The 21,971-nt window shown below is 40.6% G+C and overlaps 1 protein-coding gene across 1 annotated transcript in view; it reads left to right on the forward strand.

Moving 5' to 3' along the window:
* Nucleotides 1-21,971, forward strand: part of DAAM1 (dishevelled associated activator of morphogenesis 1) — a 174,255-nt gene that overhangs the window by 106,877 nt on the left and 45,407 nt on the right. The window contains exons 5-15 of the mRNA XM_081227160.1: nucleotides 5,200-5,294; nucleotides 7,267-7,600; nucleotides 8,563-8,673; nucleotides 8,795-8,898; nucleotides 10,070-10,136; nucleotides 10,361-10,478; nucleotides 10,900-11,038; nucleotides 11,327-11,385; nucleotides 14,641-14,828; nucleotides 15,335-15,634; nucleotides 15,938-16,045. Of these exons, the coding sequence (XP_081083286.1) occupies nucleotides 5,200-5,294; nucleotides 7,267-7,600; nucleotides 8,563-8,673; nucleotides 8,795-8,898; nucleotides 10,070-10,136; nucleotides 10,361-10,478; nucleotides 10,900-11,038; nucleotides 11,327-11,385; nucleotides 14,641-14,828; nucleotides 15,335-15,634; nucleotides 15,938-16,045 (1,623 nt within the window). The remainder of the gene's footprint in view (nucleotides 1-5,199; nucleotides 5,295-7,266; nucleotides 7,601-8,562; nucleotides 8,674-8,794; nucleotides 8,899-10,069; nucleotides 10,137-10,360; nucleotides 10,479-10,899; nucleotides 11,039-11,326; nucleotides 11,386-14,640; nucleotides 14,829-15,334; nucleotides 15,635-15,937; nucleotides 16,046-21,971) is intronic.

The following is a 21,971-nucleotide window of genomic DNA, read 5'->3' on the forward strand; positions in this document are numbered from 1 at the left end:
CTTACAGGGTACGAAGGTACTCTTTTACTCGTACAAATAAGAAAAAATTTCATGGAATATGTGGTTTAATGCAAAGGCGTAATAATGATAATGCTGAGATATCCTTGGGAAATCTTCAGTATGTGGATTTTTCGTTTAGTAATTGATGAAAATGCATTCTCAATGTCTAAAATAATGCATTCTGATCACATGGATGTCTCTGTGATGTCAGAGTTTTGAGCTGCTTGAGGGGCATCTGCTGATCCAGCAAAGATACAGCAGAAAACATGTCATCAACATTTGAGCCTTAATAGCCTAAATCTTGTTCACATTGATAAAAATTGGAGGCTGCTCACAGGAGAGCAGTCTTTGCCTCCATGGACACACGATTTTAAGAGTTAGTCTGTTAGGCTCAGCTTTGAGTTTATTATATTCAAGCAGATGACAGCTTCCATAATACTTTCTCTACCTCTCCTTTTCCTGCCATCCACAGAGCCCTTGTGGAGAATTCATTTCTTATCACTTAGAACAAACATTCTAGATTGTCTAATATTTTGCTGCTGCTGCAACAGTTAAAAACTGACTACTATATGTGAATCATTCACACTTTTGCTAAATTTTCAGAGGCCTTGACTTTTAGTAACTTCTTCTTTTCTAGCTTTTTCTTTGAAGATGCTTCTTCTGCTGTCACATGATGAATAATAAGCACCATGGTAAAGAGGGCTGTATAAATTATAGAAGAAACTGCATAAGCTTTTGCCCCAAGGGTTTCTCTAAAAGCACAGCAGAAAAGAACAGAAAATAACCACCAAATCCTTATACCAGGCATTCTACACAACAGCAAAGATGAGAAAAGGGTGATCTCAGCATTTCTATGAATATGTTATCAGAACATGAGGCTTGTGATAACCATCAGGGATTTTTCTACATCTGCCGAAGCAATTATAATATAGAGTCATTTACAATTCCTGCACATAAAGGTTATTTTCTGAATTTTTTTTGTAATTTATTTATTTTTGTCTGTGTTGGGTCTTCATTGCTGTGTGCCGGCTTTCTCTAGTTGTGGTGAGTGGGGGCTACTCTTCGCTGTGGTGCATGGGCTTCTCACTGCGGTGACTTCTCTTGTTGCAGAGCACGGGCTCTAGGCGTGTGGGCTTCAGCAGTTGTGGAGCTCGGGCTTCAGTAGTGGCTCGCGGGCCCTAGAGCGCAGGCTCAATAGTGGTGGCACACAGGCTTAGTTACTGCGCGGCACGTGGGATCTTCCCAGACCAGGGATCAAACCCATGTCCCCGGCACTGGCAGGCAGCTTCTTAACCACTGCGCCACTGGGGAAGTCCCTATTTTCTGAATTCTTGTTCTTGGCTGTTAGGGTAAAAACAAGCTGTCAGGCAGGCTGTCTCTCTTTCTAATTAAGTCAGCCTTATTTGATGTCTAACAAGGGAAGTTGCTCCTTTGTTAATGAATTCACTTCTATCAATGGAGAAGTACTAAATAATATGGATTTTTCCTTTCTTCAAATTTTGGGACAGTTAGGTTAATGTGTCCTTTAGTGACTTACTCCATGCTTTTTCCGGAGTCAGCCTGACTCATTTCCTGCACTAGAGGGTGCATGATGTGCCGGTATGTGGCACTTCTTCAAGAGCCTCCCTTCTCCTTCATCTAGCTCCTTGGACAACCTTTTGCTACATTCATGAGTCATCTACATTTTAATTATATTTGCTTCCTAATCGAAAGCCCTCTCTAAGAGTATCATTTCCAGGCTCTTAAATTGTCACTTTGCTCTTCTTTATGGGTTAAACACCTCACAAAGCTTTCTAATGCTTCTTGAAGGACAGAGCCAGCATCTTTCCAGGGTTAAGGGTAGAAGGCATTACAACAGGTGATGAAATAATGAGGCTTCACCACTCCTGCATCTGTAAAGGAGCAAGGAGGCCTGATGAGGCCAGAAACGCCATGCTGAGTTTTCTGGTTTTTTCACCCTATCTGTGGCCACCACATCCTCCCATAGTTCTAGCCAATCTCTCTGGAGGATTCCTGACAGCACACAGCAGAAATCCTAAGACATTATCCCTGGGGACTGGAAAGGCACATGATTCCTCCAGATCCTTTCCTGGCCTGGCAGCTAAGCTCTCTGGCTGTCTGCTTTGGGAATTGTCGAAGGGGGGTTTATCCACATTGTCATCATCCACTGTCTTCAGCATCAGTAGCGGCTACTGCTGTTGAGTGTGCCTCATGTAACAGGCACTTTACATGCTGTTTTAAATCCTTACAAGCACCCTATGCTCTAAGTGCTATTTATAGATAAGGAGTCTGAGACTCAGAGAAAGGTTACCTTGCCCAAGGTCATCTCATTTGGAAGTGGTAGAGCTGGAATTTAAACCTATCAGTCTAAGCTCAAAGACTCCTTTCCAGTTTGCCTCTCACTAACTCAGTTTTTTAACTCAGTTTTTTGGCACGTGAAAGAGGCCTGGTAATCCCACCCCCGCCTCCACCCCCAGCCTTTCTGAGGTGGGACAGGCATCTGGAGAGTCTGATAAGCAGTCCAGGTTGAGAACCTCAGCGCTTACTGGTCTGTGAAGCCCTTTGTGGAACAAGTTCAGTTACTTTACGGAAGCTTCGTAACAAGAATGCTTTGTTCTTTAAAGGACCCCTGAGTGATCTGCTGGCTTTTAAAGAGTGAAAAACAATATAATAAAAGAGTGCGTGTTCCAGAGGGACCTGGGCTTTCTTGGTGTGTGGCTTCTGCGTGCAGTCTCAGGGAGCAAGGATGTGAGGTGAAGTTCAGTGTGCTTAGCGGGTTGGCTTATTGATTTCACACCAATGAGATAGTTCAAACAGGAGCTTAGTTCCAGACTCCATACGAGGAATGATTTCTGTGTCTGGTTTGCGCATCTCTCTCAGCCCTGCATGTTCCAGTGTAAACCTTAGCAGCTTTGACTGGAAGATCCTCTGCCAGGATGCACTTCGTCCTTTGCCCACTCCTCATGTGAACAGGGATTTAGTGAGTGCATAGAGCACCCAAGGAGGCCGCCACAAGCCAGCCCAGTGTATGGCAAGGTGCATACTGGATGTTTGGCCTAGCAGCCATCTTCAGAAATGTAGGCAGATCCTCTTTTCTGTCAAAAAGCTACCAATTTAGACTTCTCCATAAATGTGAAGCTTGAAAACTTGAGACTCCACTTAAATTATTTTATTTCGAAAAGTCACATTAGAATGTCAGGTTCATCTCCATAACCTCGACTTTCTCAATACAATAAACGATCTTAGATTCAATTCTCATTGTACTACACACAGAAAAGAGTATACTGTCTTCTGTTTTGAGAGGAAAGTAATAGTCCTTATATTGGGGAAGGAAATTCCAATTTAAATTTCTTGACTTTTCATAAATCTCCTAACTCTGCTAGGGAGAATCTTAATGTAGTCTGCCTTTATTTGGAGGTTACACCCTCTCCAAGATTGATAAAAGGATAAATATGTGCATCTTTATTTAGTATTAATGAACCACAATAAGAAACGTGTGTAGTTTTAATTTGAGAGGTTTGGGTGACTACGCTTAGGAACAAGAAGTGATGTTCATAAAAGTCTTGATTCTGGGCTGCAGATTCAAAGTGATTGCTTAAGAGTCTGAACAAGTTCAGCTGTGCCACAGGAGATTAAATGTACTTGGCTGGATTTGTGCTAAATTTTCCAGGATATGGGTCTCACGGAGCTGTGAAGAAATTCATTGGCTATTTCTGCATGCAGCCTCTTCCCCCACCATCCTCTGGTGACAGCTGTCCGGGTGCATCACCAGCAAGAGGGCAGCTTTAGCAGAAACAATTCAAGTTTACAAAACAAGACTTTACTGATTTTTATTTCACTTGCCATAAATGATACTGATATATGTTTGCTTTGGGCTTCACCATCCTAAGAGTGAAGTCAAATTTAGGTTTTAGTTAGCATTTAGTTACTTAATGCTTGTACTGTTAACTTGAAAAAAATTAAGTAAAGTCACCCCTTGATGATGTGCGGACCTGAAAGAAAGGGAGAGACTGGACCATTGAGACACGTGGATAAGAGCCAGATGTTTTTTTTCTGTACCCCAATCTGTTTCCCAACCATGCATTTTATCAGAATGGGTAACAAGTAAAAAGACTGAGACTGGACAAGCACATGTTAAGAGTAGGAGGAAGGCAAGGGACCTGTGGTTCCGTGGGTAGAAGCACCTGGGGCCATAAGACTTGGTGACACTTTTAGTACATTTAGGTGATCATGGCATAAAAGGAATGCAAAAGACTTTTTAACAAGTCTATGAACCTTACTAGCATTCATAACTTTATGATATCAACTGAGATCTGCTTCCTTAGGGCCTTGCTCTTGGAAGTGAGATCCACAGACTGCAGCATCAGCGTCACGTGGAAACCCGTCAGAAGCGCAGCGTCTTAAGCTTCACCGCAGACATGCCAAATCGGGACCTGAATTTTAACAAGATCCCCAGGCGATTCGTGTCCACATTAAAGTTTGAGAAGCACTGCTCTAGTAGATCCCTGGGTAGGGAAAGCACACATGGGCACGTACACACACACACACACACACACACACTCATACACACACATACCCATACATTCCATATGCTGATTTCCAAATGACATTGAATCGTTTCTAAAACTTAAGCATTTACTTCAAAGGAATTGTCTATCTTTGTATCAGGTCCAATTTAATCGTTCCTCTTAAAAAATAATTGGATGTAACAAAAAATGTAAAAAAGTACACTTTTTTTTTTTAAAGATTACCCTTTTTGACTGAGGAACGGAAGGGATGGCATGGGAAGATTGCTGCCTGCCTCTCTTTGATAGTATGATCATGTTAACTTTAATGGTCAGATTGTTGTATGTAACTATAGGTCTCATCTTCTTTCTATCAAATATAAATAGTAATATCTTCATCAGAGTGTAGTTATAGAATAGTTACACAAGTGTTTGGACAACTTAATCTCTACTAAGGTTTCTCACCATTTTCTTAAAACTTTATTTAAATTCAAAAGAACTAACTTGTAGTACAGAGAATGAATTTGCGGAATTCTTGGTGCTTTTGGTCTACCTTTTGGCTTGTACTAAATCTTGGTCATATTATTATTGATTATGTGTATTAAAAGTGAGAGCATGTCATCTGTGGGCTTGTCTTCCTTGTACTATCATTAAAACAAAAATTGAAGAAGTAACTTTAGTTTTCTTTGCATAGAGAAAATCTCTGCTGGCTTTAGAGAAGGAAGAGGAAGAAGAGAGAAGTAAAACTATAGAGAGTTTGAAGACAGCACTACGGACGAAACCAATGAGGTAATTTTTAGACTGGGTAGCGTGTACTACGTGTCTCTTTTCTTTTTCGTCTTTTCTACTTTCTTCTTCCCTTGTTTTTTCCCTTCCTTTCTTCTTTATTTTTCTGCAATAGCCAAACTCTTGAGGAAGTCTTAAATTAAAAACATGTAATTGAACGATGGATGAAATACTTTAATCACTGAACATTCAATAAATTGTTTTTCTTCGGTTAAAAGATATGCAGACATCCATGAAGGTGGCTAAAATACCAAAAGGCAGAAACTAATAAGTGTTGGTGCACATGTGGAGAGATTGTAACCCTCATTCATTGCTGGGGGGAATGTAAAATGGTGCAACCATTTTGGAAAACAGTTGGACATTTCCGCAGAATATTAAACATAGTGTTGCCATATGACCCAACAATTCTACTTCTCGATATGTAGCCCAAGGGAAGTGAAAACATGTCCCTAAAACCTTGTGTGCGAATATTAGCATTATTTATAATAGCCAGAAATTGGAAACACCTAAATTCTATCAACTGATGAATTGATAAATAAAATGTGACATATCCATAAAACAGAATATTTTTAACCCTAAAAAGGAATGGAGTACTGATACATGCTACAACATGGATAAGCCTTGAAAATATTTACGCAAAGCGAAAGAAGCCAGACACAAAGGACCATGTATTGTATGATGCCATTTATATGAAATATCCAGAAAAGACCAATCCATAGAGACAGAAAGATAAGTGGTTGCCTGGGGTTAGGGAGAGAGGAAAATGGTCTTTTGGGGATAATTAAAGTGTTCTAAAATCAGATAGTGACCATGGTTGCACAACTCTGTGACTATATTAAAAATCACTGAATTACACATTTGAAAGTATGAATTTTATGGCATGTGAGTTATATCTCAATAAAACGGTTGTAAAAGAAATGGATGAGCAATCAGCTTCTACTGTGTGCCTCCCACACCTTCATTTTCCATTAATCCTCTAAGGTTTGGTGGGATATGGGGGTGCTTACAGATGCATTTCATCAGCACTAGTGCTATGAATGAAGCTTGGCTAGGACTGGGTGATGTGGTTGGATGAAATAGCTGGGAAATAAAATTCCCTATATTTGATGATAAAATGCTAGGAAAAAATGTACTGATTCCTCAAAAATCATATACAGTTGTATATCAGAAGTTTTCTAGTCTATCCTAACAAGATCAGTGTTTCCCTCTGTATGTGTGTTCTGCATTCTCAGATGTTAATGGTTATCCAAGGCTAAATAAGTTTGGAAATTTCTGGAGTAGTCACATCAACAGGTTATGTTACTTTTGAACTTTTCAGAGGCTCAATCTACAGATGTGTATTGTGAATTATTCTCATTGATTGACTTTACAGTAAATAAGTGCTATAAATATACCAAAAATTAATGTACAGTAATAAAGTATTGCTTTTATTTGTTTTATATATTGGGATTCCATATAGCATGCCATACAAAAGAAGGTTTTTGCTATAAAACTAAGGAGATAGATTATCATTTGTTTGGCAAGTAGATATCCTGGAGTTTAAGGATGGTCTTTGACTTTCATTGGTATGGGGCGTGCCTGGGTCAGTGGTCAACACTTAAACATGCATGGGGACTGGATTCTATCATAACACAGGATCAGCAGATGACTTTAACCTAAGGTGAATATTCTGAATGTTTTCTTGTTCCTGGTTTTCTGTGGTTATAAGATCTGTTAACTGGTTATTCATATCGGTTAAGATCTTTTTAACTCAAATGGAGATTTTTTTCACACTTCTGGTTAGACCTGACCATTGGGTCTGGGCCAAGGAAGAGGCCTCCAATTAAGAAGACTTCATGTAAGCCTTTGGGTACTTTAGAACTACATCTTCTTACTTTCTCCTGCCCACCAGCCCCCTAAACTTTTCTGTTAAGGGCTATTGAAATATTCCAAAAAGTCTTAAGTCTGATACATTTTAACCTTCTCCTCGTGACAGGTTTGTAACCCGATTCATTGACTTGGACGGCCTGTCATGTATTCTCAACTTTCTAAAGACCATGGACTACGAGACCTCGGAGTCTCGAATACATACCTCTCTCATTGGATGTATAAAGGCGCTAATGAACAACTCTCAAGGTCGGGCTCACGTCCTGGCTCATTCTGAGAGTATTAATGTAATTGCTCAGAGTCTGAGCACAGAAAACATTAAGACGAAGGTGGCTGTGCTGGAAATCTTGGGCGCTGTGTGCCTGGTTCCCGGGGGCCACAAGAAGGTTCTGCAGGCCATGCTGCACTACCAGAAGTACGCCAGCGAGAGAACCCGCTTTCAGGTGGGTGCTTCCTTGCCACTTCTTCATTCCTGCCTTCAGACCAGTGCCTTTCCTGGCCCCGAAGGGGGAATGTTAACTTGAGATTTTCCCCTGCGGTGAGCATTCACGATGGGACTTCAAGCATTTCCTTCTTCTTAGGTAGAGAGTAGAATGTTCTTTCTGTAGTTGATCAATCTGGGGTTGTGGATTTACAGTAGTCCCCCCCTTAACTGCAGTTTTGCTTTCCACCGTGCTAATTACCCGAGGTCAACTGCGGTTAAAAAATATTAAATGGAAAATTCCAGAAATAAACAATTCATAAGCTTTAAATTGTGCAGCTGTTCTGAGTAACATGATGAAATCTTGTGCCATCCTGCTCATTACCTCCCAGGATGTGAATCATCCCTTTCTCTAGATACCCACACGGTATACAACACCCAGCCATTAATGTAGGAAAAACATAGCCTATATAGGAGTATATATAGGGTTCAGTACTATCCATGGTTTCAGGCATCCACTGGGGATGTTGGAACATACCCCCTGTGAATAAGGGGAGGCTACTGTACTGAACTTAAAAATGTAGCCCTGCTTCCTACACATTATATAAAACACTTTTCGATCCACTAAATGGGTGTTCCCTGAAAATTCTATGTGTTGCCAGTCTTGATTTAGGATCAATATAAACAGTGAGATTATGTCACCACATTGTTTATACTCAAATATAAAAAGTAAGCAGAGTTAACAAAGCACAGTCTTTTGTACTTTGTATACATGTATATGTAAACATATATGATGTAAGAATTTTGAAAGTAGAGTTTTTAGGACTAATCTTAAGGAAAAAAAGGTAGCTTTCTATGGATCAATGTAATTCTGACTAAACACAAGCTTTTAAAAATTAACTTCAGAGTATTAAAAAATTAATAAAATGAGTATAAGGTTAGTAACTATTCAGTCCTTTGTTTTTACATCTGTATCCTTTGTAGACATTAATTAATGACTTGGATAAAAGCACGGGGCGGTATCGAGATGAAGTGAGTCTCAAGACAGCCATCATGTCCTTCATCAATGCAGTGCTAAGCCAAGGCGCAGGAGTGGTAAGAGCCTTCTGTACCACAATTTAAAACATATATTATTAAAGAATAATTTTTTTAAAAGATTACCAACTGTGTAGTCTAAAGAGCTTAAAAATGTATTCCATCACCGTTTTACTTTCAGGAAAGTTTGGACTTTAGACTTCATCTTCGCTATGAATTTCTGATGTTGGGAATTCAACCTGTAATAGATAAATTAAGGGAACATGAAAATTCAACATTAGATAGGTAAGTCACACTATTATGAGATAGTTCATGTGTTTTCCATGTGTATAGTGCCAGTCTATGAACTACTTGTGACCTAAGGAACTTGTACCAAAATGTTAGACCAGGTAATGATGTTTTTATAGTAAGACTTTCTCGATGAAAGAAGCAGCACTTGTGTAGAGAACTTAGTGTAGGTTTTGGCATTAGACTTGAATCCATATCCTAGTCCTGCCACTTACCTGCTATGTGTTCTGGTCAAGTTACTCAGTTTTTCTGAGCCTTGCTGTTTTTATACGTAAAGTAATAGTGATGATGACAATAACACTATTCTGCAGGGCTGTTATGAAAGCTGACTATAAAACATGTGGAATCACATGGCACCTTTGATAGACATTCTATGAATGTTAATTTCTACTTTCCTGTTCATTTGCTCTTGTCTGCAGTCATTTTACAATTTCTAACATATCCTACCAGCTTTCAGATCTTTCCTTCTACCACGCTTCTCCCTCATTCACACACTCCACCATGCTTTTCTCCTTGATAGTCTATGAACATGTCAAAATACACTTGCCTCAGGGCCTTTGCACCTGCTATTTCCTCAGCATTAAACGATCTTCCCACAGATGTCCAAATCGCTTTTTCCTTTTTTCCCATGCAGAGACCTTTTCCAGCCACTGTGTTCATACTCTTCACCCCACCTCACCTCCCATCATTCTCTATCCCCTTTATGCAGTTGGATTTGTCTTCACAGAACTTATCATTCCCCAGTCAATAACAGGGGCTCAATAAGTATTTGAATGAATAAGTGAAAGGCATGAACATTTCTTTTGTAATCTTTAATTCAGTGGTCAGTCAAGTTAGTTATATGGCCTTGTTTTTCCATAAAGAGATTCCATGAGTAGAATCTGGATTTGGTTGTGTTTGGATTTGATAAACGTTCATGAATTGTCTTCTATGTACTGCGCATCCTAGGCTTTCAGATTTGTCTCTTGTAGGGATCTCATTTCAGTCAGATGATGTCTTTTTTCCTTACAACATAGTTAAGAGAAGGCATTCAAATTTTGTTGTTGTACTTCTTTTCGAGATATCTCTGAAATTTTAGGAAAGGCCATAGTATTTATGTCCTGATTCCTACGTGCCTGTGTTTGTAGGATGTTCAACTTCTAATAGCTTTTCTTTAATTGTCTTTCAGGCATTTAGATTTTTTTGAAATGCTCCGAAATGAAGATGAACTAGAATTTGCCAAAAGATTTGAACTGGTACGTGTGCTTACAATTATTCTAATTTGACTCAGCAGCTCGCGAATGTCCCTGTTGTAATGTGTGTCATAGAGATGACATGTAACCTAAGAGCAAAGTCAGATTTCTGTTTTGCTATCTAAGTGGCAGGATTAGCTTCTATTTGCCTTGTAATTGCTTACCTTACCTTGCAGGAATTGAAGAACTTGGATGTTTGACTTAGATTTCTTTTTCATATGAAACAGGTTCACATAGACACAAAAAGTGCTACTCAGATGTTTGAGCTGACCAGGAAGAGGCTGACCCACAGTGAAGCTTACCCTCACTTCATGTCCATCCTGCACCACTGCCTCCAAATGCCTTGTGAGTGTATTTGTGACTTAACGTGTGTGTTTGTGAATGTTTGGACATCATCCAAAGGGCTCTGTCTTCTGAACAGTGTGGCTTAGGTTGGGTGCACACCAGGGATTCCAAACCTTAGTTTTGTGACAGCCCAGTGTGTCTCTGCACAGCTTAAGGGGTGTTGTGAAGTTCTCAAAATGAAATGAATTATAACTCGCTTTGATTTTAAAAATAAATATATGCCTTACAACACATTTAGAAGGGGGCAGAAAGTGCCTCTCAATCACGTAAGTGATCATCGTGTGTCAGAATTCCAGAAACGTTGGGAAGGGTTGTAAACATCTGTCTGGTTTTGTGGCTCTGGTGGGTGACCACTGTTGAAAAATATTCGTTCAAGTTTTGAAACCAGTTGAAGTATCTCCACTGTTCTTTTCTTTTTTAGACAAGAGAAGTGGCAACACCGTTCAGTACTGGCTACTCCTAGATAGAATTATACAGCAAATAGTTATTCAGAATGACAAAGGTCAGGACCCTGACTCCACGCCCTTGGAAAACTTTAATATTAAAAATGTCGTACGGATGTAAGTTTCTTCTTATTTTGCTACCCTTGAGATAATAGCACCAATATAAGGCATTTGTATTATCCTACTTCAAAATAGCAGCTGGGAGAACTGAAATGTTCTAGAGGTCAGATATGAGTTCCTATATGTATACATGTAATATATGTATGTAACATCTGTGTTTTAAATGGGTTTCAAGCATGCTGAGGACTTTCTCTGCATTAAACAATTTTTCTACCTAGAGAGAATGCATTTAGCAGTGGGCCTTTTACGCTTTTTGTAATGAATGCTCCTTTAACTCTTATACAGGTTGGTTAATGAAAATGAAGTTAAGCAATGGAAAGAACAAGCAGAAAAAATGAGAAAAGGTAAATGATGAGGTCCTGACAAGAGAAGAGGTCATGTTACTGGTTATTGGACAACTCTCCTTGCTGTATATTTTAGAAATTTGCATTGATGCTTCTCATTGACTTTGGTGTATAAACAGCCTTTCCCCTCCCCCATGTTTTCAGGGTATTTTGCCTGGTTTTTCTTGAATCAGACTATCTTAGTTGTCATGTTGATTCCCAAATATTTTATCCTTTCATTATAATCATTTTTTGAAGCATTTGCTGTTCAATGTTCATTAATTCAATTTTTCTAAACTACCATTCATTTTTTGAAGCATTTTTGAAGCATTTGCTGTTCAGTATTCATTAATTCAAATTTTCTTAACTACCGTTCATCCCAGCCTTCCCCGTAACTGCTCTTTAAAGCACACTAGATTTTAAGAACTATAATCAGGGACACCAGGGATTACCCAGAATTTTAAAAGAGAAGCACAGGCAACTTGGTTTCAGCAGCCCATTTCTCCACGTGCCCTTAATTTGGCACCAGTTATAAAAAGAGAAATCATGCAGAAAATCACTGACCTTTGGAGATGTACATGTTGTGAAACATTAACAGACCAGCCATTGGTGAGTATCTCAGTATGTCTTTGATATCAACACTCAGCATCAAATGACTTGGGGGGGTCATTTGTGCCTGTCACCATGCCAAACCACTCACAGAATAAGTATAACTCTTCCCCTCCTTCAAAATATTAGCAAATTAAAGTTGGACCCTTTGAGAAAACAGTCATACTCCCGGCCACTACTCTTTCACTATGCTGGTTAACTGACTTCCTTTTCCCTGTCCAAGTGACTCAGTCACATCCAGTGACATACAGTAGCATTCACCATAGTATTCAGTGTGTTGAAAAGATGGTCCAAGAGATGCTGAAGCATTTCCTTTCCTGTCATCATGTTTTGTCCATTGAGCAGAAAAGCAGGCTCACCACTGATATCGGAAAATACCAAATATGAAGTTCTGTTATATTGTGGGTTCCTTATATGAATTCAGATAGGTCTCAAATAAGTGAGGTTGCACATACATTTTTATAAATTAATTCCAGAAACTGCTATAGAAAGAATAGAGACACTGACAACAAGTTAGGGTAAAGAGAGAATTATACCAGAGAAGATGGTCAATGAGTGGTACTTTAGGGATATACCCTAGAGCATGGAGACTCAGGTGTGCAAGTTGAAGAGAGTACTTAGGACATAAGCTTTGGAGTCATTTCAGTCCTTCATGCAGTGGGTATGTTCTGAGTGGCTGCATGGGGCAGGCACGGTGCTGGGCTCTGGGTCTGGGTCTCAGTTCTGCCCCTGACTGACTGTGTGGGTAGGCTAAGTCATGTCCTTTACCCCTCCAGTCTTTGCCTCTGCAAAGTGAAGATTACATCTAACTCACAGGGTTGTTGTGAAGAGTAAATGACAAATATTAGGACTTTAGCATAGTACCTGGCATTTATTAGCTGCCTAGTAAATGGTAGAAAGTTTTGTAGCATTTAGGCAGTTGAGGTGGTACAAGAGGAAATGGCCAAGATCAGCTGGAGGAATAGGATGGTTTAAAGTGAGGTCATGCATAGAGTGCAAAAAAGGAGATATTGTCGGTAAAATTAATTCTTCTCTGTAAGTGTCAAGTAGCAAAGTTCTATTAAATAAGGTACCTGTTGATGAATTTCTCAGAGGGTGGAGGCTGTGAGGAGACAGGAAGTACTATGGACCTGAAAGGTGGAGAATATCTGGGGAGAATTCTCTGTAGTGCCGGATACCCAGTAAGTACTGAATAAAAGCTTAGCAAATGGAGACCATTTGTGGAGATAATCCTTTAGGCTGGAGCTTCCCATACCGGGCACTTTATCAGAATCCTCTAAGGAGCATTTGAAAACCACAGGTTCCTAAGCCTTGCCCCTGATCTATAGAACAGACTCCCTGGAATGTGGTCTGTGAGTCCTGAAATGTCAAAATCTCTCAGGTGGTTCTGAGGCTTGGCCAGATTTGTCAAAGGCTAATGACCGATAATAGGAAGTCAGGTCTTACATTGTCAAAGAGGAATGAAATGGAGATAGAAGTAGGAAAGTGGGATGCAGTGGGGTAGTTTTTAGATGTCGCTGAAGAAGTCAGGGAAGCATCCACAGAGTGGTAGAAGCGGGTTGACGGTTATCTTAACTCCAAGGCTGGTAAAATCCAAGGATTTTAGTGACTTGAACCCTTCTCTGCAAACTCTGATTTTAGAGAACTAAGAAGAGAGAAAGTAAAAGACAGAGAAAGCAAGAATTTAAATGTTATCAAATTCAGAAATACAGACCAGCTCTGTATAGCTCTGCCCCAGTAGGTTCTATCTCTAGTGGGTTTATTGGTATAAAAAGACTAGGGATTGGGGCCAAGTATTTGAAATGAAAATCTGCAGGCTAAACTTCGTTAGTCCTCTTTTCCAAAGAGTATTACTCCTGTAAGTGCTAGAGTCAGCAGGCGTGTTGGCAACATAAGTAAGCATTATGCTAAATGGGATGTCTTGTTCCGTTATAGCAGGATTGGGGGAGTGAGTGCAACTACAGCTGAGAGCTAATATTTTTCTCCTCGTTTTATCGTGATTCTCATGCTCGGCAGGTACTACTGCCCTTAAGGTGTTTAATGCTGAGATAATAACATTTGCTTTCGCAAGTTTTAATAATTGTTTGCCAGCGCATAAAACACTTCAAGTCCAAGGGGCCCTCTGAGGGCAGTGGGAGCAATGACTCCACACTGGGACAAACCCTGGGTCCAGCAGCAGCACTTCCTCCCAGGGCAGGATCCTCCCTTTCAGCCCCTCTGCTAGTGGGACCTGAGCCAGCAAACCCAGCTAATGAACACTGGACTTGTCTAGTTCTCATTTCTAAGCTGTGAAAAGAGGCCCTGTTAATAGTCATTTTCCCTAGTGAGATTAAAGGGCCATTTCTAGGACAGGATTCTAAATTAAATACCAAGCAGGCACCATTCACCTCCACAAATAGTTGCTCACGCCTGTGTTCCATCTTTGGAACTGTGACTCGAGGGCCTCTTCAGCCTTTTACAGAATGTAGTTGATAAAGTTGTTCATCTGAAGCCCCCTCCAAGCACGAGCACCATTGAGCCCATGAGTTGCTCCCTTTGATGGAGAAGAGGAATTATATTTACCTAATAAAGAGCCTCACAATCACCCTCAATCGATCTACTGTTTAGAGAAAATGCTTCAGCTTTGAAGAGTTCACCGTTTTCATGTCCAGTTGTTTTCATGTGTAGAGCACAATGAATTACAACAGAAATTGGAAAAGAAAGAGCGAGAATGCGATGCCAAGACCCAGGAGAAGGAAGAGATGATGCAGACCTTGAATAAAATGAAAGAGAAACTTGAAAAGGAGACCACTGAGCACAAGCAAGTGAAGCAGCAGGTGGCAGACCTCACGGCCCAGCTCCACGAGCTCAGCAGGGTGAGCTCACGGCCCCGGGCTGGGTCTCCCATTGCTGGGCAGCTGCCAAGGCCTCCTTATCCCAGAGCCCCCATCCTTAAGGAGACATCTCTGCTGGGGGCAATAGAGCCTGAACCGTCTCCTGACCCATCACAGTGGTTGTGCGACCTGTTCCCCCTGCTTACCGTGCACGTTAGCAGAGGTGGTTGGAGGTGTGCGTTTGTTCTCCAATACAGATCCTCTCACAAGAGCAAGGAAATCACATTAGCTTCTTAACGTGAAAACTGATTGCATGAAAACCAAACTGGAGGATGGTACCAGAAGTGAGAGACACGTGAGCCCTTTGCAAACGAGCCCTAGAGTGTCGCACACGAGGCCACTCAACTTACTGCGTCATTAACCCCACATTCTCAGATGTGTGAATTTCTCCATAATACACATGTTAGGCAAAGTTTCAGACCCTAAAAATCATCCAGTGAATTTACTTCTTCCGTTCATCTCTTCTTTTTCCTATTTTTATTTTTCAGAGGGCCGTCTGCACTTCACTCCCCGGTGGAGCCTCGCCTGGAGCCCCTGGGGGTCCCTTTCCTTCCTCTGTGCCTGGGCCCCTCCTCCCTCCCCCACCACCCCCACCTCTGCCTGGTGGAGCGCTTCCTCCTCCACCCCCTCCCCTCCCCCCAGGGGGACCCCCCCCTCCCCCAGGGCCTCCTCCCTTGGGAGGAGTCATGCCACCTCCTGGTGCCCCCCTGGGTCTGGCACTCAAGAAGAAGAACATTCCTCAGCCCACGAATGCCCTGAAATCCTTCAACTGGTCTAAGCTGCCTGAGGTGAGCCATTAGTTCCAACTTTCCCTCTAATGGATGGCATTAGCAGCCCACTGTGTTGTCTCTGACCAGGCCGCCCTGGCTGTCAGTGATTTCATTTTCTAGTGTGGACTCAGGATTCTCACTAGCTCAGATATTCAAGTGATAAAGCTTCTGAATCAAGGGACCCAATTTTTGAAGCCAGCTCATTCTGAGCATCCGGTAGAGTGAAATATTTGGGATAGCAGCACTTTGTAAAAAATAACTACATCTGTTCTTTTTGTGTCTAACTATAAACCCCAGCGCTTCTTAACTTGATGTTTGCAGAACAAACTGGAAGGAACAGTGTGGACCGAAATTGATGATACAAAAGTCTTCAAAGTTCTAGATCTTGAAGACCTGGAAAGAACTTTCTCTGCTTACCAAAGACAGCAGGTAAGAGCATGTGCCCTCCAGATGATAAAATAATTAAGGAGTCATGTTCTTGTGCATGATCCCTGGGCCATCTGCCATAACCATGATATGATAGGCATCTTAATTCTAGGCTGTTTGGTCTAGCCTGTTATGTTCCTGCAAACAGCATGGTGTGTGGGTCTGCATGTGCGTTTAGGTTCCTGTCAGTTTGTGTGTGTGTGTGTGCGCGCGTGTGTGTGTACATGTTGAAGGTATACAAGCTCCTTGTTAGGGAGCTTCAGGCTCTGGTGTCTTTCCACAACACCGTCTCCACTGGTGGAAGGAACTCTGTATCTTATTGTCACTTGTGCTTAGTCAAAGGGGCCACCAGGGGAAAATAGTAGGAGAGTTACCTAACTTGTAGTGTCACCCCACAGTGTTTGTTTCTGAAGCTATTTTAGTTATAATATTTTTGTCTCAAATGGTTATTATCAGAAGTGGACTACTTATTTGAAATAAATGGAACCTTTTGAAGTATGGGGGTTGGTAAATGACTATAAGTTGGCAGCTAGATGGAACCTAGAAAGAAGTTTTTGCTCTGTCCTGAACATGATCGACTCAGAAGTGGGGCTGTGAAGGCTGAGCAAGTGCGGGGATGGCAGTGGAACAAATAGGACCCGAGGAGCTTCTGAAAAGTGAGCAAACATGATAGTGTGAGAACATGCAGCTTGATTTGGTGCTTGCTAACCTGGCCAAGTAGTCAGCATCATTTTGTGAGCTTGGTCACACCTGTGTGGTACCTCTCACCCCTCGAGAGGGCATCTTAGTAGAGTTCACAGCAAAGTGGCTTGGTACAGAGAGTCTCAGAAGTACAAGGAAGAGGTGGAGTGGGGTCTTCAACAGTCAATCGGAGGTCTGGGCGGGGGGGGAAAGTGAGTCTCAGAGTGCAAGGAGCAAAGTTCAAAGGGTGACTGAGGGAGAGAAATGATGAGAGCAGAGTGTGTCTTAAGGAACAGGAACAGGCAGATGCCAGGCATCTGTGTAGGGGCTTTCCTTGGGTTTTGCTGGGAGGCCCTTAACTCCCGTGTGAATCATTCCCAGGGTGGAGCATCCTCAGACAAGCAGCAGACTTCCTAGTCTGCTTAGGCTTGGCTTGGTTCCCAAGAAAGAGTGTCTCAGAACAGAACTGCCAAGCACCAAGGGAGAAGATGGACTGAGCCTGGGGAGAAAAAACAGCTGAGGGTTTTCTTTTTCAAAATGGCCTTTGATGCAACTAAAATTGAAAAGAAAAAGTAGTACATCTTTTAGCCAGAATATTTTCCCTTAAGTGAGAGAATATTTCTCTGCAGTGCCCTTAATGCTATTTTAATAAAGTACAAAAATGCAGGTGGTTGCCTGCCATGGCAGAATAACTGTAAGATAGGAGCACTCAGCTGGGACCCCTCCCAAAAGTATGACAGCAAACTTGTACAATGTCATAAGTGCCAAATAAAGGAAAATGACGAAAAAGAAGATAGGACATTGTCCAGTTGAAAGCAAGATACCTTATCTTTCAGGGGACAAACAAAAGATGTGTTGAGAGCTCTTGTATGGCAGGTACTTGGACCAGATTCATTCCTGAATGGCCACAACAGGCCTCCTCTCTCTCTCCCATCCCACGAAAGTTTCCTCTGGGCCTTAACATGAAGTAGGACATTAGGACATAGCCAGTTTCCTGGTGGATTCAAATAATCTTCTGACCTAATTACACGTCCTGCTGATTTCCTACTTCAGTTTCAGTCACTAATACTGGTCCATTCTAGTTGCCTAAGATGAAGGTTTGGGAACTTAGAGAAGTAAATAAAAGGAAGAGAAAACAGCAGTATTCCAAATGATGCTATTCAAGTCTGAGCTTGTGGGTTACATTTATTATGAAGGCAGATGGTTGAAAGACCCACGTTTACAAGACTCATAATTAACTGGCTTTCAGCAGAAGGTGCAGAAGGATGCTGCCAAAATGCTCTGGGACAAATATGTGGACAGTTCTCGAGAGCTCCAGGAGACAGGGTTGCAGAAAGCCTAGCCATTGGGTAATTGTCTCCTAGCAACCAATTGCTGTTTAAATAATCAGTAGTCATGCCAGTCAGGATAAACCAGAACATTTCGGTTGCACTTAACACTCAGTAGTAGACTGGTAAGTAGAATCATTTGTGACATTTGCAGTAGAACTTCCCAGAGAAAAATTTCAGCACACCCGCTCAGCTTGACTCAAGTATGTCTCCCCTCTTGGTGTAAGAACATGAGCTGAGAATTTTTAAACCATAAAGGTGTTTCCCAAATGAAGATAATTTGAGCCATTCCATTGAATTTATTGAATGTTGAGAGGCAGAAAATCGAAAGATGAAGACAGACTAGTAGGAACACATAGGATAGACTAAAGGAAATGGGGTGCCTGTCATTGTGTCCCCTAGTCTCGTAACTAATGACAATGTCAAGACCTATACATTTTCATTTTAGTCTTGGCAGTGCTCTATATAATTATTGTTACACTTGAATTGCTCTCTTTTCTACTCCCAAATGAATACCGGGAACCCTTTTTTTCAATGATTTCTCCTCTTTCTTCCCTCCAGAGTTATAAAACCCTGGTCGAACTCTCTGGATTTCAGCCAGTTGTGTGGCCAAGTAAATTTCTCAGAGAGGCAAAGAACCCATGAATACCATTGTCTGTGTGCATGCAACAGGAACACTACACAGAGTAAGATTTTGAAAAAAATTTCAAACTTCAGATTAGTATAATTTAGGTGAACACTGATTAATGACATGTAGGAGAGATTTGATATAAGTAAATGTACACACACACACAAGATGTGCCCTGTTGATATGAGAAATATTGAATCATTAAAAACAACAGATATTTTTACTGTCTGCTTTGCATATAAAGTATGTCAAAGGACACAAATGTATTAAACTGTTGTGGAGGTCTATAATGCAGCAGAGATGAGGAAAATCTTCAAATAACCAGAATATAGACTAAAAGATGATAATCAATATTAAGTATCCATTACATTTTTGGTGCTGAATATAATATATAGAGCCCCAATCTCATCAACCCTAATTTTTAGTTCTCAAGGAACTGATACTTATGTGTTCATTTAATCTTCACACGAATTCTTTGAGGTGAGTATTATTCCTATGTCACAGATAATAAAAATATGGCTCAGTATGTATTCAGTGTCCAGACAGGTGTACAAGTGGCATAATTCTCAGTTTCACTTTGTTCTTATTGATGGCTTTATTGATTATGAAGGTTAGACTTTGTAAAGCATTTTCTTTAACTGCAGTTTTAAGAACAAGATCATTTCTATTCAGGATTTTTTTTTTCCAGTGTGGATATCAAAGGTGTGCAGAGCTGATTATGTAAGCTTATGTGCCACATAAAATGGAATTTAATAGCATACAGCTATTCCCCTGCTCACATTACAAAAGTTCATTTGAAAGTCAATGTCTTGAATCTCAGAACCTCTTTTCCTCATTGAAACTGTACTATACATGATCTCTAGGCCAGCCACAAGAGACTTATTTTAATACATAATGTAGCACATTGCATAGTAGTACTGTCTCAGTTACAATTAAACAACATTCATATTTGTTTTGTGGGAGATTTTCATCTTAAGATGTTATAAATTCATTCTCCCTATACATGCAATTTGGACAGAGAGAAAATGAACTAAAGTACTACATTTACCTAAAGGCACACATACCTCTGGAGCAACAAGTGAACAGCTGGTTATCTCCATTCCTCTTCCCCACTCTTTGCCTGGGGACACCCCTTCTTTATAGGTCCTATTATCAGCACGTGATATAACATTTCAAAGCCTCTCTGCTTTGAAATAGTTACAAAGGATAACTATCCTCGGCTCCAGAATCCAACTCTCCGTTAACATGTCATATACAAGTCATTCTTGGGGTCCCATTTGGAATAGTCAGTGGTATCTTCTGAATTTTTATGAATGGCTAAAGAAATTTCTTTTTGTATTCTTTTTACATTTTTTATTATCCTGTATATCTAGTTTTTACATTGAAAATTATGTGATTTAGGACATTGATTTCAATAAGCTTTGTCCTTAGTCATGGCATATGAAGACAGGAGATAAAAATTGTAAATAGTGGTTTTTCTTAGGACCAAAGTATAAGGTACAGGTTCTATATAGCTGGACAACATGGTAAGAGTTAATCAAATACAAGGTTTTATATAAATACTAGTGCGTGCATTTCTCTGGAGAGGGATCTCCAGCTTTTATCAGATTTACAATGGGATCTCAACCTCAAAAAGATTAAGAACCATCCATATAAAGGTTGTCATTGTCTATGAAATGTTGAGTCATTATTTCATGGTGAAACCCTATCTATAGGAATTTGTCAGCACTGGCTCCTGAAAATGCAAGCCCCATCTTCCTATTTATGTTCCAAACCCTAAGCCCTACACCAAAAATCATCTGGAAAAATCAGACATCCTGTTAGGTGGAGCCAAATGTAGGCAATTCTATCATGTTTGGCCCAAGCCAATTAGTGAATAATTTAAAGTTTCAAAAAGAATATTAACTTATTTGAAATAGGCCTGGAAGCATCAATATTTTTAACATTCCCCATCTAATAAGCTTTGTGATTTTATTTAAAATGTGATGATTAAAGGACTCTTAAAATAGGGGAACCTCAAGATCTCCAATTAACCTAACTCTCACATGGCATTCCTCATCCTCACCTCTCAAAAGATAGATACATTACTTAGCTATTAACTGTTACACTTAGTGCTGCTGCTGGTTACAAGTGGGAGATCTTGACCAGCTGTGCTTCAACTCAACTGAAAAGCAGGGCAATAGGCAAAAAAAAAATGGACTTGATCATTTGCTTGAAAGATACAATAATTGTAATGTGTGATAGCTTCCAAGTATGGAGCTCATAAATATGTGACAGGTACTGTACAAAATGCTTTACATGCATATCACATTTAATACAATAAAAATCCGGTTGTTTACTTCATTTTACAGGTAGTGAAACTGAGCCCCAAGTCACATCCTTAGTAAATGCTTGTGGCCTGGTTCCATAGACCACTACAGTAGAGATTAATTTCCAGACAGTGGGAACTTAGGGAGAATGAGTTGCCAGACACCTTCGTACAAGTTTCTTCCTTGAAGGCCAGACAGGGAGAGCAGGGTCTAAATTCAATTTGCAACTTGTCTCTTTAAGAGAGAAAAGTAGGATAAGATGACCTCATGGAGTTCACTTCACCAAAGTTTTTTCTGCCCTTGAAAGGAGAAACTGCTGTTACAGGGAAAGAGCGCTAAGGAGTTTCAGGGTAAAAAACTTGACAGTTACAACAGGGACAAAAGAAAACTGTGACATCAGAGGAAAGAAAAGTTTCATGTGGTTATCACTTTATTTTTTAAACGCCATTCCAGAAAAGTAATCCCCCCTTGTATGGGTGGAGCAAGGGGAGGATACATTTTGTTTCCCATTCGAAGAATGATGTGAAACAGCTCATCTGTGTAAAATTGGCCTTGGCAGTGCTGCCGGGACCAGTGAGGCCTTAAAGAATCTGCTAAGTAAACGCTGATTGTGTAAGTAATTGGCCCGAAAACTGGGGTGTGTTTTGCACACCGAAGCTTTATTCATGCCATCACTGCAAAAATATGCAAAGAAAGCTGTGACTTTCTCATAACATGTCAATTACTGCTTCCTCTTTCCCTTCTTCACTCCAGGTCTTTTCTATGAACTATTTTCAACAGAGGCTGTTGACCTTGTACGCATGAACAGCCCCAAGGCAGTGGGGACAGGACCACCAATGGCTGCACAGCACATGAATCACTTATTGTCTCTTAATTGCAAGTTCTGTGTTTTTCCTCATACCTACCCAGAGCGCCCACAGACATTGTTTGGACTCTCGGGGAGTACTGAGTGTTGGTTTTACTGACCTATATTGTTGAACTGG

This window comes from Mesoplodon bidens, assembly GCF_964165515.1.
Source record: "Mesoplodon bidens genome assembly, chromosome: 3".
Classification (NCBI taxonomy): Eukaryota; Metazoa; Chordata; class Mammalia; order Artiodactyla; family Ziphiidae; genus Mesoplodon; species Mesoplodon bidens.